Source organism: Hemitrygon akajei, chromosome 4 (assembly GCF_048418815.1).
Source record: "Hemitrygon akajei chromosome 4, sHemAka1.3, whole genome shotgun sequence".
NCBI lineage: Eukaryota > Metazoa > Chordata > Chondrichthyes > Myliobatiformes > Dasyatidae > Hemitrygon > Hemitrygon akajei.
The window spans coordinates 126359538-126374315 of record NC_133127.1 but is presented as its reverse complement, the minus strand read 5'-3'; the positions used below and the strand labels follow the sequence as shown (position 1 = coordinate 126374315).

Genomic DNA, 14778 nt, shown 5'->3' with positions numbered 1-14778 from the left:
TTTGAATAAGTCCTATTTTCTAACTGGATACTTACCAAATGCTGCATAACACAAAATTCAAAGTAAAGTTATTATCAATATGTCACCATATACAAACTTGAGATTCATTTTCTTGTGGGCATACTCAATAAATCCAATAGCCATAATAGAATCAATGAAAGACTACAGCAACAGAGTGGTCCACCAGTGTGCAAAAGACAACAGACTATGAAAATATAAAGATAAAAAAATAAATAAGCAACAAATATCGAAAACATGTGATGAAGAGTTCTTGAAAGTGAGTCTAGGTTGTGGAAACATATCAGTGAGGGGGCAAGTGATGTCAAGTAAAGTGATCCTCACTGGTTCAAGAGCATGATGGTCAAGGGGTAATAATTGTTCCTGAACTTGGTGGTCTGAATTCTTGATGGCAGCCGTGAGAGGAAGAATGCATAACCTAATGTCAGAATACTGACAGCATCATAACTGACTCCACCCAATAAAGTAGCTATAGTTTGCTATTCCGGCCACACATGAAGTTTCAGCAAATGATATTTCCTATTTGGTTCAGTGTTTCCATTCAAAGAGAAACAAAAAAAAAACAAGACAAACAATAGAAAAAAAATACACTGGAATAGCTGTCACCAACTATCACATTTCTGTTCATGGTAAAAATCCTGGAATTACCATCAATAGTTTATTTTTGTGGCTGTGCTCCAGAGTGGTTCAGTGAATACTGGTATTTGTATGTTGCGGTAATCTTGACGGATATAACTGCAAGAGTCTTTTATTTTGGTAAGTGTTTTGATCAGTTCTCAGTGTAAAAACATTCTAAAATTTCAAATTGATTAATTTATTCTTTAAAGAAATTTGTACAGTTTAGGTTTGTTTTCTAACATTTAGTTTCATTTTTATTAAAGCATATTTGGATATTTCTATATCTCAAACAAAACATTTAAAAACTATTTTTTGCATTAGAATTGGCTTTAGCTCACGTTGTGACACTAGGTCATAGGAGCCTTTTTTGATGCACAGAAACCCACCTTTCAAGATTTCTAGAGGTTCTCACTGGGAGAACTACTTAGAAGCATAGAAAATGTACAGCATGATACAAGCCCTTTGGCCCACAAAGCTGTGCTGAACATGTCCTTACCTTAGAAATTACCTAGGGTTACCCATTGCCCTCAATTTTTCTGAGCTCCTTGTACCTGTCCAGGAGTCTCTTAAAAGACCCTATTGTATCTGCCTCCACCACCATCACTGGCAGCCCATTCCACACACTCACCACTCGCTGCGTAAAAAACTTACCCCTGACATCTCCTCTGTACCTACTTCCAAGCACTTTAAAACTGTGCCCTCTTGTGCTAACCATTTCAGCTCTGGGAAAAAGCCTCTGACTATCCACACGATCAATGCCTCATCATCTTATACACCTCTATCAGGTCACCTCTCATCCTCCGTCACTCCAAGGAGAAAAGGCCGACTTCACTCAACCTGTTCTCATAAGGCATGCTCCCCAATCCAGGCAACATCCTTGTAAATCTCCTCTGCACTCTTTCTATGGTTTCCACATCCTTCCTATAGTGAGGCGACCAGAACCGAGCACAGTATTCCAAGTGGGATATGACCAGGGTCCTATATAGCTGCAACATTACCTCTTGGCTCTTAAACTCAATCCCACGATTGATGAAGGCCAATGCACCATATGCTTGCTCAACCACAGAGTCAACCTGTGCAGTAGCTTTGAGTATCCAATGGACTTGGACCCCAAGATCCCTCTGATTCTCCACACTGCCAAGAGACTCACCATTAATACTATGTATATTCTGCCATCATATTTGACCTACCAAAATGAACCACCTCACACTTTAATCTGGGTTGATTCACAGCCTAGTTTTGCATCCTATCAATATCCTGCTGTAACCTCTGACAGTCCTCTACACTAACCACAACACCTCCAACCTTCGTATCATCAGCAAATTTACTAAACCATCCCTCCACTTCCTCATCCAAGTCATTTATAAAAATCACAAAGAGTAGGGGTCCCAGAACAGATTCCTGAGGCACACCACTGGTCACCGACCTCCATGCAGAATATAACCCGTCTATAACCACTCTTTGCCTTCTGTGGGCAAGCCAGTTCTGCATCCACAAAGCAATGTCCTCTTGGATCTCATGCCTCCTTACTTTCTCAATAAGCCTTGCATGGGGTACCTTGTCAAATGCCTTGCTCAAATCCATATACACTACATCTACTACCTTACCTTCATCAATGTGTTTGGTCACATCCTCAAAAAATTCAATCAGGCTCGTAAGGCATAACCTGCCTTTCACAAAGCCATGCTGACCTAATCATATTATGCCTCTCCAAATGTTCATAAATCCTGCCTCTCAGGATCTCCATCAATTTACCAACCACTGAAGTAAGACTCACTGGTCTATAATTTCCTGGACTATTTCTACTCTCTTTCTTATATAAGGGAACAACATCTACAATCCTCCGGAACCTCTCCTGTCCCCATTGATGATGCAAAGATCATCGCCAGAGGCTCAGCAATCTCCACCCTCGCCTCCCACAGTGGCCTGGGGTACATCTCATCCAGTTCCAGTGACTTATCCAACTTGATGCTTTCCAAAAGCTGCAGCACATCCTCTTTCTCTGTCATCCTCTGTCAAGGGGTACAGCAACAGGGGTGCTCTCTAGCCTCTGACTCCTTCCCTTCCCTCTCCTGACTCTTACCCACTTATCTGTCTCCCCAGGCCCCAGGGTAACTACCTGCCTATAGCTCCTATCTATCACCTCCTCACTCTCCCTGACCAGACAAGTTCTTACATGAACTAAGATAACCAAAAGTCAATGTCTAAGGTTACTTGAACTAAGATAACCAATGGTCAATGGCTAAGGTTACCACTAAATGCAATTCTTCCAAGATTTATGTATTTCAACTTACTGCTCTCTCAAATCTCTGTTCAATTAAAGCTGACCAAAAAATTACAAAGGAATGAAGTATTTCAAATGATCAAACCATTATATAATGTGATAGTTGTGCCAAAAGAATTTATGTCTACCATGATGCATGGAATTAGCTGTGGAAAGTTTATGTTTAGTGGGGCTGGGTGAAATGATTCAAATGCTTTTATTTATCATGTACATCAAAACATACAGTGAAATGTGTCATTTGTGTTAGCAACCAACACAACCTAAGGATGTGCTGGAGCCAGGCCACAAGTGTTGTCACAATATTCAGAACAACACAACGACCACAACAACAGCAAAACAAGCCCCTTTCCCACCCACTCTCACATACAGACAGTTCTCCAACCTCAGGACAAGCTGTGTCTGACCTCCAGTGCGTGGCCTTGGACTCTCAGACTGGCACACATCAAGCTCCAACCTCTAATTCCTAGCCTGGACTTGCAGACATCAGGCCTCTGGCTTCGATCTCCAGACTCGTATGAACTTCTGACTCTGGGACTTGTGAGGTGGGGGATCACCAGCCCTCATGCCTCCTGCCTGCACAGACATCTGACCCTGAGGCTCACTGACCTGGGGAGGGGAGAGGAGGTCATCAGCCCTCATGTCTCCTGTCCATATGGACCTTCAAATCCAGGAACCAACCGGGAGGACCCAGCCCTCTTCCTCGAGGCCTGCCAACCAATGTCCTTAACCACAGGGATCACTGGTCTTTGTCCTCAGCCTCTGCTAACCCGACCCTAGGGATTACTTGCCTTCGACTACTGAGTGTTCCGACCTGGAATCCTACAATTAGCTCCTGCCCCTGACTTTTAACTCCCCCTCATCCCTCTCTGACCCCTAAATCCCCACATTGTGTGCAAAACTATCCCTACGAACCTAAAAATAAAATAAAATAAAATTTAAAATAAAAATAAAATTAAAAATAAGATAAGCATAGAAGTGACAAAAGCCAAAATATGCCTTACCATAAATATTCTTCCAAATTTTACACTCTGCCACTAGTTATTCAAACTAACAAAACCGGCACATCAATGAGGATTAAGTCTTTCAACAACTTAAAACATCAATATTTCACAACAAACTTCCATGAAAATGATTTATAGCAAAAATTATTAAATTAGTTCTAGGGTGGAAATGGCTTTTACAAAGGGCATAATTTAAGGTGATGGGGGAAGATGTCAGAGGTAGTTTTTTTGACACAGTGGTGGGTGTGTGGAATGATCCCAGGGATGGTGATAGAGGCACATACATTAGGGACATTTAAAAGGCTTTTAGATACATACATGATAGAGAAATAGAGGACTATGGGGGAGGGAAAGATTACATTGATCTTAGAGTACATTGAAAGGTCCGTACAATGCTGTAGGCTAAAGGGCATGTACTTGTAATGCACTGTAAGGTTTCACTGCTAATGTAATGGTTGCTTTTTGTAATGTTCACTGCTGAAGTAATGGTTTCTCTGTAGCAGCAATGTTTGGGTTATGGCTGGAGAAAACAGGACTGTAGATGCATGTTAGCCAATCAGGATTCTGTTGCCATCTTGTGAATCTGGAAGCAGTGGTTTTTGCGGGCTTTTGCCAGAGAGAGAGAGAGAGAGCGAGAGAGAGAGAGATGAAGAGAGAAGACACGAGTAGAGAGATTTGGTAGACCACCGGACAGAGTGGACTCGGAGCGAGGGTCCGAAGGGCAGCGACGATTGGAGGAGGTCAATGGGGACCAATCGGCCTATGAGTGAACTCCAACTTTGTGCACAGACTGTTTAATAAGATTTGGGCCCTTTTTTAATATTTCGTTTCTCTACTAACCAGATAGTCAAAGTAAGAGTTATAAAGCTTAATCATTTAATCGCATATTACGTACTGTTTGTTATTTCGGGGTACTGATTTGTAACAGGGACACATCGCGCAGCATCCACCCAAACGAGATTTCTTAAGTTTTGCTGGGCGGGGGGTTATCACCCCCTATATTAAGCCGCTAAGTGAAGCAAGTGTTACAATTGTGGGGGCTACGTTCGGGATTGATTCCATTGGATGCTGAGTGATTACCCTGAGCAATGAACCAGTGGGGCAGATATTTGTACTCCAGATGAATTGTTAATTCCACTGTTAAGTACTGTTAAAGTTGCGATTGTGAGCAGAGGTTTGATAAAATGGCAGGCGCAGCTCTCAGACCAGCACTGAGGTAGCTGGGGGTAGAGATTTCAAAGACAGGGTTCTCTTATTTCTGAGGAGTGAGGGGAAAGAGTAGTCGGAATTGGAATGTCTAATTAGTCCACGTCCCCCGGTGAAGAGTAAGAATTCTGAGGTAGTATCCACCCTTCTTTGGTGAATAAATGGAAAAATCAGATTCAAAGTCCCAGCTATGGCAGGCTCCGTCTATTCTCTGGAATAACGCCCACCCCTAAAGGGGAAGAGGAGTATGAGACGTGGGTGGAGCGGACCTCTCAGTTGTTAGATGAGTGGCAGTACTCTGATGACGTAAAGCGACAGAGATGGGTTGTAACTTTGAATGGGTGGGTCACTGACGTTGTGAGAGCAGTCAGGTTAAATTATCCTGTGACGACTGGACAATGCTTTTGGTCTGACTGATTGCCCAATGGAGCTCATGGTGGGGTTTCAGAACACGTGTCAGGAGAAGGGGGAGAAGCTTTCGGCTAGAGAGGCAGCTAAATTGCTTGTGGCCCAGAGGGGTCATTCAGGCGGCTGAGGTGGATCAGTTATGAACGGACCAGATAGCCAGAGGTGCCCAGTCCCATGATCTGATTGCATGGGGTCTCCGACAGTCTCTTAAGACGTGCCCCCCTCCATTTTTTGTTGAGCTGATCAAAGAGGTACGGGAAGAGGAGAATGTAGTGGAGGCGTGGGAGGATTCAGTCAGCAGGGTACAGTCCTCAGTAGTAGTCCCCTGCGGTGAAGTGACCACAGATAGCCAACCCCGGGGAGCGGTAGAGGAGATTGTGGCAGAGATGAGACCAGAGATATGTCAGCTGTTATCAGCGGGTGTGACCCCCCCCCATATGATGGGGCTGATGGGGGGAGCGGATTCCCCAAGTGGACGAACAATGCGGAGGGCTGCTGGCAGCAGGTGTCACTCCAGAAGGAGAGCAAGCCCCAGGGTACCTCAAGCAGGGAGAGTCGTTGGGAAAGCTTAGAGGGGACCCAGTGAGGGAATGGCCTGGTATCTCTGGGGAAACATGTTCCCAGCAATGTACCAAGGAACTCCCGAAAGCAAAACATCCTATTCCTGAAGGATTAGTGGGACCACGCTCCAGTGTGTCACTACGGATAGAGGGTATTTACGCAAAAGCCGTACTCGACACCGGGTCGCAGGTCACGTTACTGTACCGTTCATTTTACACCGGGTATCTGAAGCATTTACCCTTGACACCATTCAGGGCACTGGAGATCTGGGGGCTTAGTGCTAGTGATTATCCCTACATCGGTTATTGGTCAGTGAAACAGGAATTCTCGGAGGCCGATGTGGGAGTGTCTGAGGTTCTTGATACAGTGGTGCTGGTTTGTCCGGACCCTGTTGAGGTGGGCGGTGTTTCAATTCTGGTGGGGACCAACACCCCTCTTGTGAGGAGGCTCATGGGGGCCTGCAAGGAGAAGGCTAGTGAGAGCTTTCTCGGGATGTTTGCCGTGCACCCGGTGTTTCGAGCTGCTTTTGAGGAAGTGTGTGGCAGCATTGGGCCGGATACTGAATTTAAATGAAGGACTGTGTGGATCACCCAGTCGAAGCCAATGGTGGTATGGCCCAGGGAAGTAGCGAAAGTGATGGGGACCCCCAGATTTCCTGGAGTGCCTGAGGGTGAAGCCCTTTTAGTGGACGCTCCAGAAGACCACGAAGGGGAGTCGGGATTTCCTGTTGGGGTACTGGTGAAGTACGAATTGCAGAAGCCCTCGGTTGTACAGGCGAGCAGGGTGGCAGTGATTGTCAGGAATACTACGAAGAGCGAGGTCACCTTCAAGTGGGGGATGCCCCTGGTGCATTTGCTCCCAGTGATGGTGATGTCTAGTGCCCCTGTGAGGCATGCCGGGGAGAAACTATTGGAAAAGGGGGGAAAGTTGATCGCTGAGTCATTCAACTTCGGGGACTCCCCGGTGCCACCAGGTTGGAAAAGGAGGCTGGTAGAGAAGATGTTGAAGCTGGAAGGTGTCTTTTCCATTGGTGAGTTTGATGTGGGTTGTTCCAAGAGCACTCGTCACACTATCCGGGTGACCGAGGACACCACGTTTAGAGAGAGGTCGCGGCGACTGGCCCCTGCAGACGTGGAAGAAGTGTGGCAGGATTTGTGTAAGTTGAAGGAAGCTGGGATCATCACTGAGTCCGAAGCCCCTATACATCCCCAACAGTAGTGGCCCGGAAGAGGAATGGGAAGGTACACATGTGTGTGGACTATAGGACTGAACAGGTGCACTGTCCCTGACCTGTATACGGTCCCGAGGGTCGAAGCCACATTGGCCTGTCTGAGTGGTGTGAAGTGGTTTAGTGTGCTGGATTTGAGGAGTGGATATTACCAGATCCCCACGAGTGAGGCTGACAAAGAGAAGACGGCATTTATATGTCCCCTGTGATTCTTCCAGTTCGAAAGGATGCCCCAGGCCATATCGGGAGCCCCTGCAACCTTCCAGCGGGTCATGGAGAAGACGGTGGGGGATATGAACTTGCTTGAGGTGTTGGTGTATTTGGATCCACCTTGGAAGAACATGAAGCGAGACTAGTGAAGGTGCTTGTCCGCCTGAAAGCTGAAGGGTTAAATCTTTCCCTGGACAAGTGCCAGTTCTGCAAAATGTCTGTTAGCTATGTCGGACACATAATCATATAGAATGGAGTAGCTACAGACCCGGCTAAGATAGAAACAGTGACCACCTGGCCAAGGCCCCAGACTGTGAGCACTCTGTGCTCGTTCCTTGGGTTCTGTGGTTATTATCGGATATTTGTGAAGGGCCACGCCAAAGTGAGTCACCCCTTGAATCAGCTTCTGTGTGGTTACCCTCGTCTGGGGAAGGAAGGACAGGAGGGTGGAGAATATCTAAACCCATTGGAGCCCTTTGGACAGAGGTGGGATGTAAACTGTGAGGAGGCCTTTCAGTCGCTGAAGGAGCTGCTGACCCAGGCGCCGGTGCTGGCTTTTGCGGACCCCCGATTACCGTACGTACTGCACACAGATGCCAGCCGAGAGGGTTTGGGAGCGTCCTGTATCAGAATCAGGGCACCAGGTTGAGACCTGTGGCGTTTGTCAGCCTGAGTTTGTTGCCCTCTGAGAGAAACTATCCCATGTACAAGTTGGAATTCCTGGCATTGAACTGGGCGGTGGTGGATAAGTTAAGTGACTATCTCTACAGGGCCAAGTTTGAGTTGCGGACAGACAACAACCCCCTGACTTATATCCTGACCTTGGTGAAACTGGATGCTACAGGCCATTGGTGGTTGGCAGCATTGTCTGCCTATGATTTCAGCCTGAAGTATCGGCTGGGGAGCCGGAACATTGATGTGGATGCTTTGTCCTGACGGGTGTATGAGAGACTAGACATGGACGAGGAGTGGGAGAGCGTTCCTGCCCCTGGGGTGAAGGCCATGTGTCAGCTTGCCATCACCATGAAGGCAGAGGAAAAGGAGAGGCAGGATCAAGCAGTGGATCAGTTGGGGGCTTCTGATGATGCCATACCCCAAGTTCACTGTAACCTGACAGCTCTGAAGACAAATCAGCTGCCGGAATTGAGTTCTGGGGAAGTGGCAGCTGCTCAGCGAGATGATCCAGGCATTGGCACTATTTGGTACACAGTTGAGAAGGGCTCAGAGAAGACAAAACACGCTTCACTGCCTCCATTACTGAAAGAATGGCCTCTGTTGGAGTTGAAGAACCAGATCTTATACCGGGTCACGTCACCCCCGAACCAACCTCGGCGTTGCCGGATGGTTCTTTCCAAGAAATATCAGAGGATTGCATTGAAGTCACTTTGTGATGTTTCCTGACATTTGGGGGAGGGAAAGACCTATGGATTGCTCAGAGATTGGTTTTACTGGCCCCGAATGAAGTTGGAGGTTGAAGAATACTGCAAGTCGTGCATTCACTGCATACAGTGGAAGACGCTGCCTACACGGGCAGCTCCTTTGTCCCACCTGCAGAGTGCAGGGCCCCTGGACCTGGTGTGTGTGGATTTACTGTCCATAGAACCCGGTGCCAGCAACATGGTGTAATGTTCATTGCTGAAGTAACGGTTTCTCTGTAGCAGCAATGTTTGGGTTATGGCTGGAGAAAACAGGACTGTAGATGCATGTTAGCCAATCGGGATTTTGTTGCCATCTTGTGAATCTGGAAGCAGTGGTTTTTGCAGGCTTTTGCCAGAGAGAGAGAGAGAGAGAGAGAGAGAGATGAAGAGAGAAGACGCGAGTGGAGAGATTTGGTAGACCACCTGACAGAGTGGACTCAGAGCGAGGGTCCGAAGGGCAGCGACGATTGGAGGAGGTTGATGGGGACCGATTGGCCTGAGTGAGCTCCAACTTTGTGCACAGACTGTTTAATAAGATTTGGACCTTTTTTTTTAAATATTTTGTTTCTCTACTAACCATATAGTCAAAATAAGAGTTATAAAGCTTAATCACATACTGTGTACTATTTGTTATCTCGGGGTACTGATTTATAACAGGGGACACATCGCGCAGCATCCACCCAAATGTGATTTCTAAGTTTGGCCGGTCAGGGGGTTATCACCCCCTATATTAAGCCGCTAGGTAAAGCGAGTGTTACATACTGTATGGTTATGTTCTATGTTTGCTCTAGTCTGTTTTACACTAATATTGCCACCATAACAGTAATCAGTCTCTAATCAAACATGGGTAATTTTTCTAATAGGAAACAAAGACGCCTATATTTCAATATTTCAAGCTTCTCTTATTTTAATTTAAATACTTTCAAGCAACTTGGAAATTAGAGCATGAAGCTGAATAAACACTACATAAGAAATTAAATACACCAAGTTACAATTTATTATTTAAGCAGGTTTTAATAAGATTTTTATAATGGTTGATATAGACGTTCAGAGGTAGGTGTACTGGCAATACTTGAAGCTCAATTAAGTGACAAATTCGGTTTCAGTGTACTTCGTAGCTCAGCTATTTCAGCTGGAGTTGTTCGACAACAGCCACCTATAATTTTTATTTTATAAGTACAATTAGTAATGTACCTCAATATTATTGAACATTATAATAGTAACATTATTCAACCAACATAAAGATAAATAGTACATCATGTTAGATGATTTAAATTACTTGCCAGGATCATAAAGAAATAGTATTATTGCACATAAAATACAAACCATTTAACTATTATAACAATTAAGATTATTGTAACAATTATTATCTGATCATGGTGTATAACTGGCTCCACTCTTCCTAGGATGGCAAGGAGACAAACAATTAGGATCTTATTCCTCATTACTCTTCAATGATCCCTGTTGGAAACTTCACCATCAAGAACAATCTTGGAGAATGGCTATGCTGCACCTACAACCTGATAGTTCAGTTCAGCACTCACGAGCTACTCACATGTATCGATGAGTGAGGCACTAGAGATGACTGCAGTGAATGAAAGTCAGTTAACCACATCCACAAACTGGAGACAAAGAGTAATTTTACATCTATATATCATGTTATCTCCCAGAGCATACCTGATTTAGTTTGGAAATGCAGTTGATACTATGCAACCAATTTCTGCCATGTGCAGAAGTTCGCTGATGACACAGCCATAGTGGGGTGTGTCAGGAATGGACAGGAGGAGGAGTATAGGAAACTGATACAGGACTTTGTGATATGGTGCAACTCAAACTACCTGCGTCTCAATATCACCAAGACCAAGGAGATGGTGGTGGACTTTAGGAGATCTAGGCCTCATATGGAGCCAGTGATCATTAATGGAGAATGTGTGGAGCAGGTTAAGACCTACAAGTATCTGGGAGTACAGTTAGACGAGAAGCTAGACTGGACTGCCAACACAGATGCCTTGTGCAGGAAGGCACAGAGTCGACTGTACTTCCTTAGAAGGTTGGCGTCATTCAATGTCTGTAGTGAGATGCTGAAGATGTTCTATAGGTCAGTTGTGGAGAGCGCCCTCTTCTTTGTGGTGGCATGTTGGGGAGGCAGCATTAAGAAGAGGGACGCCTCACGTCTTAATAAGCTGGTAAGGAAGGCGGGCTCTGTCGTGGGCAAAGTACTGGAGAGTATAACATCGGTAGCTGAGCGAAGGGTGCTGAGTAGGCTACAGTCAATTATGGAAAACCCTGAACATCCTCTACATAGCACCATCCAGAGACAGAGAAGCAGTTTCAGCGACAGGTTGCTATCGATGCAATGCTCCTCAGACAGGATGAAGAGGTCAATACTCCCCAATGCCATTAGGCTTTACAATTCAACCGCCAGGAGTAAGATATGTTAAAGTGCCGGGGTTGATTGTATTTAATGTATTTAAGTAAACTACTTAAGAACTTTTTAAAAGCTATTATTAATGCTTTTTGAGAGAGTGATTTAGATGCATATCATATTTTTACTGAGTTAAGTATTGTATGTAATTAGTTTTGCTGCAAGTGTATGGGACATTGGAAAAAATGTTGAATTTCCCCATGGGGATGAATAAAGTATCTATCTATCTATCTATCTAAAGGACAAGCGAAAGTGATGGGAATATAGGTGGTGTAGGAGATAGCTTAAGAAAAGGGCTCATGAAATATCCCAATCTCAAGACATTCTGTATGTACATTAGCAGCAAGAGAGTATCTAGGGAAAGAGTCAATCCCCTTGGAATCTGCAAAGAGATCATCTTCTAGGAGATGTGGTAAAGTTTAAATGAATACTTCTCTCTGTATTCACAAGAAGAACATGGAAGGCAGTGATTTTGGAGAAGGGTACAATTGTAATCTTGAGAATGTCAATATAATGAAGGTGGAGGTGTTAAATGTCTTGGGACATATTAGGGTGTATAAGTCCCCCAGACCTGAAGAGATCCGTCAGGATCATTGTGAAGCGAGGAGGAGATAGCTGGGGCCCTGAGGCTTGCATCTTCAATAGCCACAGCTGAGGTACCAGCAGACTGAAAGATAGCTAATGTTGTCTTTTTTTCTAAAAACAGCAGTGGTAAGCGAGGTAACTACAATGTAATAAGCCTTATGTCAGTGTAGGGAAATTACTGGAGAAAATCAAAAGGATTTAATTTATGTACATTAGAAGCGATTTGATCAGGGATAGTCAACAATGATTTTGTGCTAGGGAAATTCTCTGCAATTCAACTGAGTTTTTTGAGGAGTTAATCAACAAAAAAGAACAATGAAGGCAGGGTGGTAGATTATGTCTTAAGAACTTTAGTAAGTCAATAAGACACCTGCTAAAATGATTTTCAGAGAGTGAGTACAGGAGATATGTGAATACATTTATTTTCTATACTTTGCTATATAGACTCAGAAAAGGTGATCATTCAACTTTATGAAAGCCGTGGTCTGGTAGACTATGCATGTAGAGTAAGTGTTCAGTGCTTAGAATTTTCAAATGACATTTAGACAGCTAGAAGTTACATTGTTAAGTAAAACAAGTAAGGAAGTGGAACATGGTTTTCACCAACCTAACTATACATCCCTTCACTACCCACATCCAGTGGTTGAAGTTATTTTCCAAGGGTATTCCAGCTGCATCATTTACCACCCAGGAATACTTATGCTTCAGCTATTTGCAAAAAAATCACTCCTCCAAGTTGAACCATCTTGTGACTTGGAAAATACAGTGCTATTACTTCACTGTTAGCGGATCTAAATCCTGGAACTCCCTCTCCAACCACACTGAGGGAGTACATTCATCTGAAGGACAGCAGTGACTTAGGAAGGCAGCTCCAGGGTAATAGATTGGGTGATCAATACTAGCTTTGTCAGTCATTCACAGAACAATGCACTCATATTTAAGTCTATCCACCTCCCTCTTTTCCACTTCTAAATTCATATTTTAGTCATCTTCTAATTTGATGTACTGCTCTTTCATTTTGTACATTGTTTTATGAAACTCTGTGAACATATTCTCAATTAAAGTTGCTATATTGTTCTTGTTAAGAGTGCTTAGGCAGTACAGTATTTAATTAACTAAAAATAGCTCACTTCCGCAGCAAAAAATTATTTGGTGACACAAGATTTAGATATTCAGTATAGCAGCAGTTTTTCTTTGAAAATATAATAATTAATATTGAACTGAAAATCTTTCCTGGAAATGTCCTTAGTGAGGAATCAGTAAGGCCACATTTTATTTTTTCTGAATGCCTTCTTGATCCTAGTCATATAACTCGTGATTCTAAAAAACTTACCAATCCATTTAGCGCCATGTTCTTTCCATTCCAATGCAAGTTTTGCTAGTTTACTTTTGACTGGACCACTTATCCAGCTGGTTTTGAAAAATAAAAAGAATTTGGAATTGCAAAATTAAGAAAATTGGTATTATATACATCACCACAAAGGCCGTAGAAAATTATTTTATGGGGTTTCATAAACTCATTTTTCCAAATTATCAGTCTTGAACTTCCTGATGTAAAAATGTATTGAAGTGAATCAATAATATATGCTGCAAGGCAGAATCAGTATTTTCTCTTAATCATAGGTGTAAAAATATGTCTGTAAAATATGGCCATGAACTTATATATCCCAGTGAGGTTTTTGTATTATTTCATCCATTTGTATAAAAGTCAAGCAAAACAAGTGGCTAATCTTAAGCTAATAATTTTAAACAATTATCTATTAATATTTCTTGCTACATTATGCAAGAATCTTCAACTAACATAAAAAACAGGTCCACATTTTCAAAGACTTAAAAGCCTAGCTGAATTTACAAGGGGAGAGGTTATTTTTCCCAACTAAAGAGAAACAGACGATACACCTTGCATTGTAACTTTACATTACAAAATAGGACAATTTATTAGTTTAAATAACCCACCCCTTATTAGGATTCCATTTTTCTCCACTGTTTGGATATACAATCCATCCACCTTTTGGACGTTTATTTTGTTCAACAGTAGCAAGGACAGGACCAACTACATCAGGCGAGCAGCAGTTTAATCCTACTGCCACCAGCTGATCAGAATCGACAGGAAATTTCACAGCATCAGCAAACTTCTCTCCATGGGAAATACATTGCTCATCCTGCAAAGTAGTTAGAAAATTATTGTGGAAAATTTCACTACAGAACTGTTAAAATCCATATCAAAAGTAGCAGCATAGAGAATAATCCAGTCAGCAAAAAGCAGGATCTTGGAAAGGAGTTGTGACGTGTTGAGTAGAAGCTCGCAACAGTAGTTGATCATGTATTTCTTGTGAAATCTAGAATAGTATTCTTCTCCTGACTCTAGAGAAATCAGTTAAATGCTCATCTTTCCTACCTCATTCTCTATCCTCCCAGCTCTTTCTGTATTGACAGTCCACAGTGCTCAATCAGCACCTGAATGAAAATACAGAAGAGAGAACAAGAGAACTTATGAACTGTGAGGTGACGTCAGAATAGTTGAATAATCAACTATTGCAATTTTGATCGCACTATCATACAGTGCATTGGCCTTCACTAATCGTGGGATTGAGTTTAGGAGCTGTGAGGTAATGTTGCAGCTATATAGTACCCTGGTCAGACCCCACTTGGAGTACTGTGCTCAGTTCTGGTCACCTCACTACAGGAAGGATGTGGAAACCATAGAAATGGTGCAGAGGAGATTTACAAGGATGTTGCCTGGATTGGGGAGCATGCCTTATGAGAATAGGTTGAGTGAGCTCAGCCTTTTCTCCTTGGAGCGACTGAGGATGAGA

General features: G+C 43.4%; 2 protein-coding genes across 2 annotated transcripts in view; one reads left to right on the top strand and one right to left on the bottom strand.

Annotated features, from left to right (window-relative positions):
• The window catches only part of ercc5 (excision repair cross-complementation group 5), a 151898-nt gene that overhangs the window by 51004 nt on the left and 86116 nt on the right, over positions 1–14778 (top strand). The window lies entirely within an intron of this gene.
• LOC140726624 (homocysteine S-methyltransferase YbgG) overlaps positions 9947–14778 on the bottom strand; it is a 30122-nt gene continuing 25290 nt past the window's right edge. Inside the window, exons 6-8 of the mRNA XM_073043233.1 lie at positions 13919–14124; positions 13296–13372; positions 9947–10108 (exon numbers count right to left, since the gene is read on the bottom strand). Of these exons, the coding sequence (XP_072899334.1) occupies positions 10032–10108; positions 13296–13372; positions 13919–14124 (360 nt within the window). The 3' untranslated portion in view covers positions 9947–10031. The remainder of the gene's footprint in view (positions 10109–13295; positions 13373–13918; positions 14125–14778) is intronic.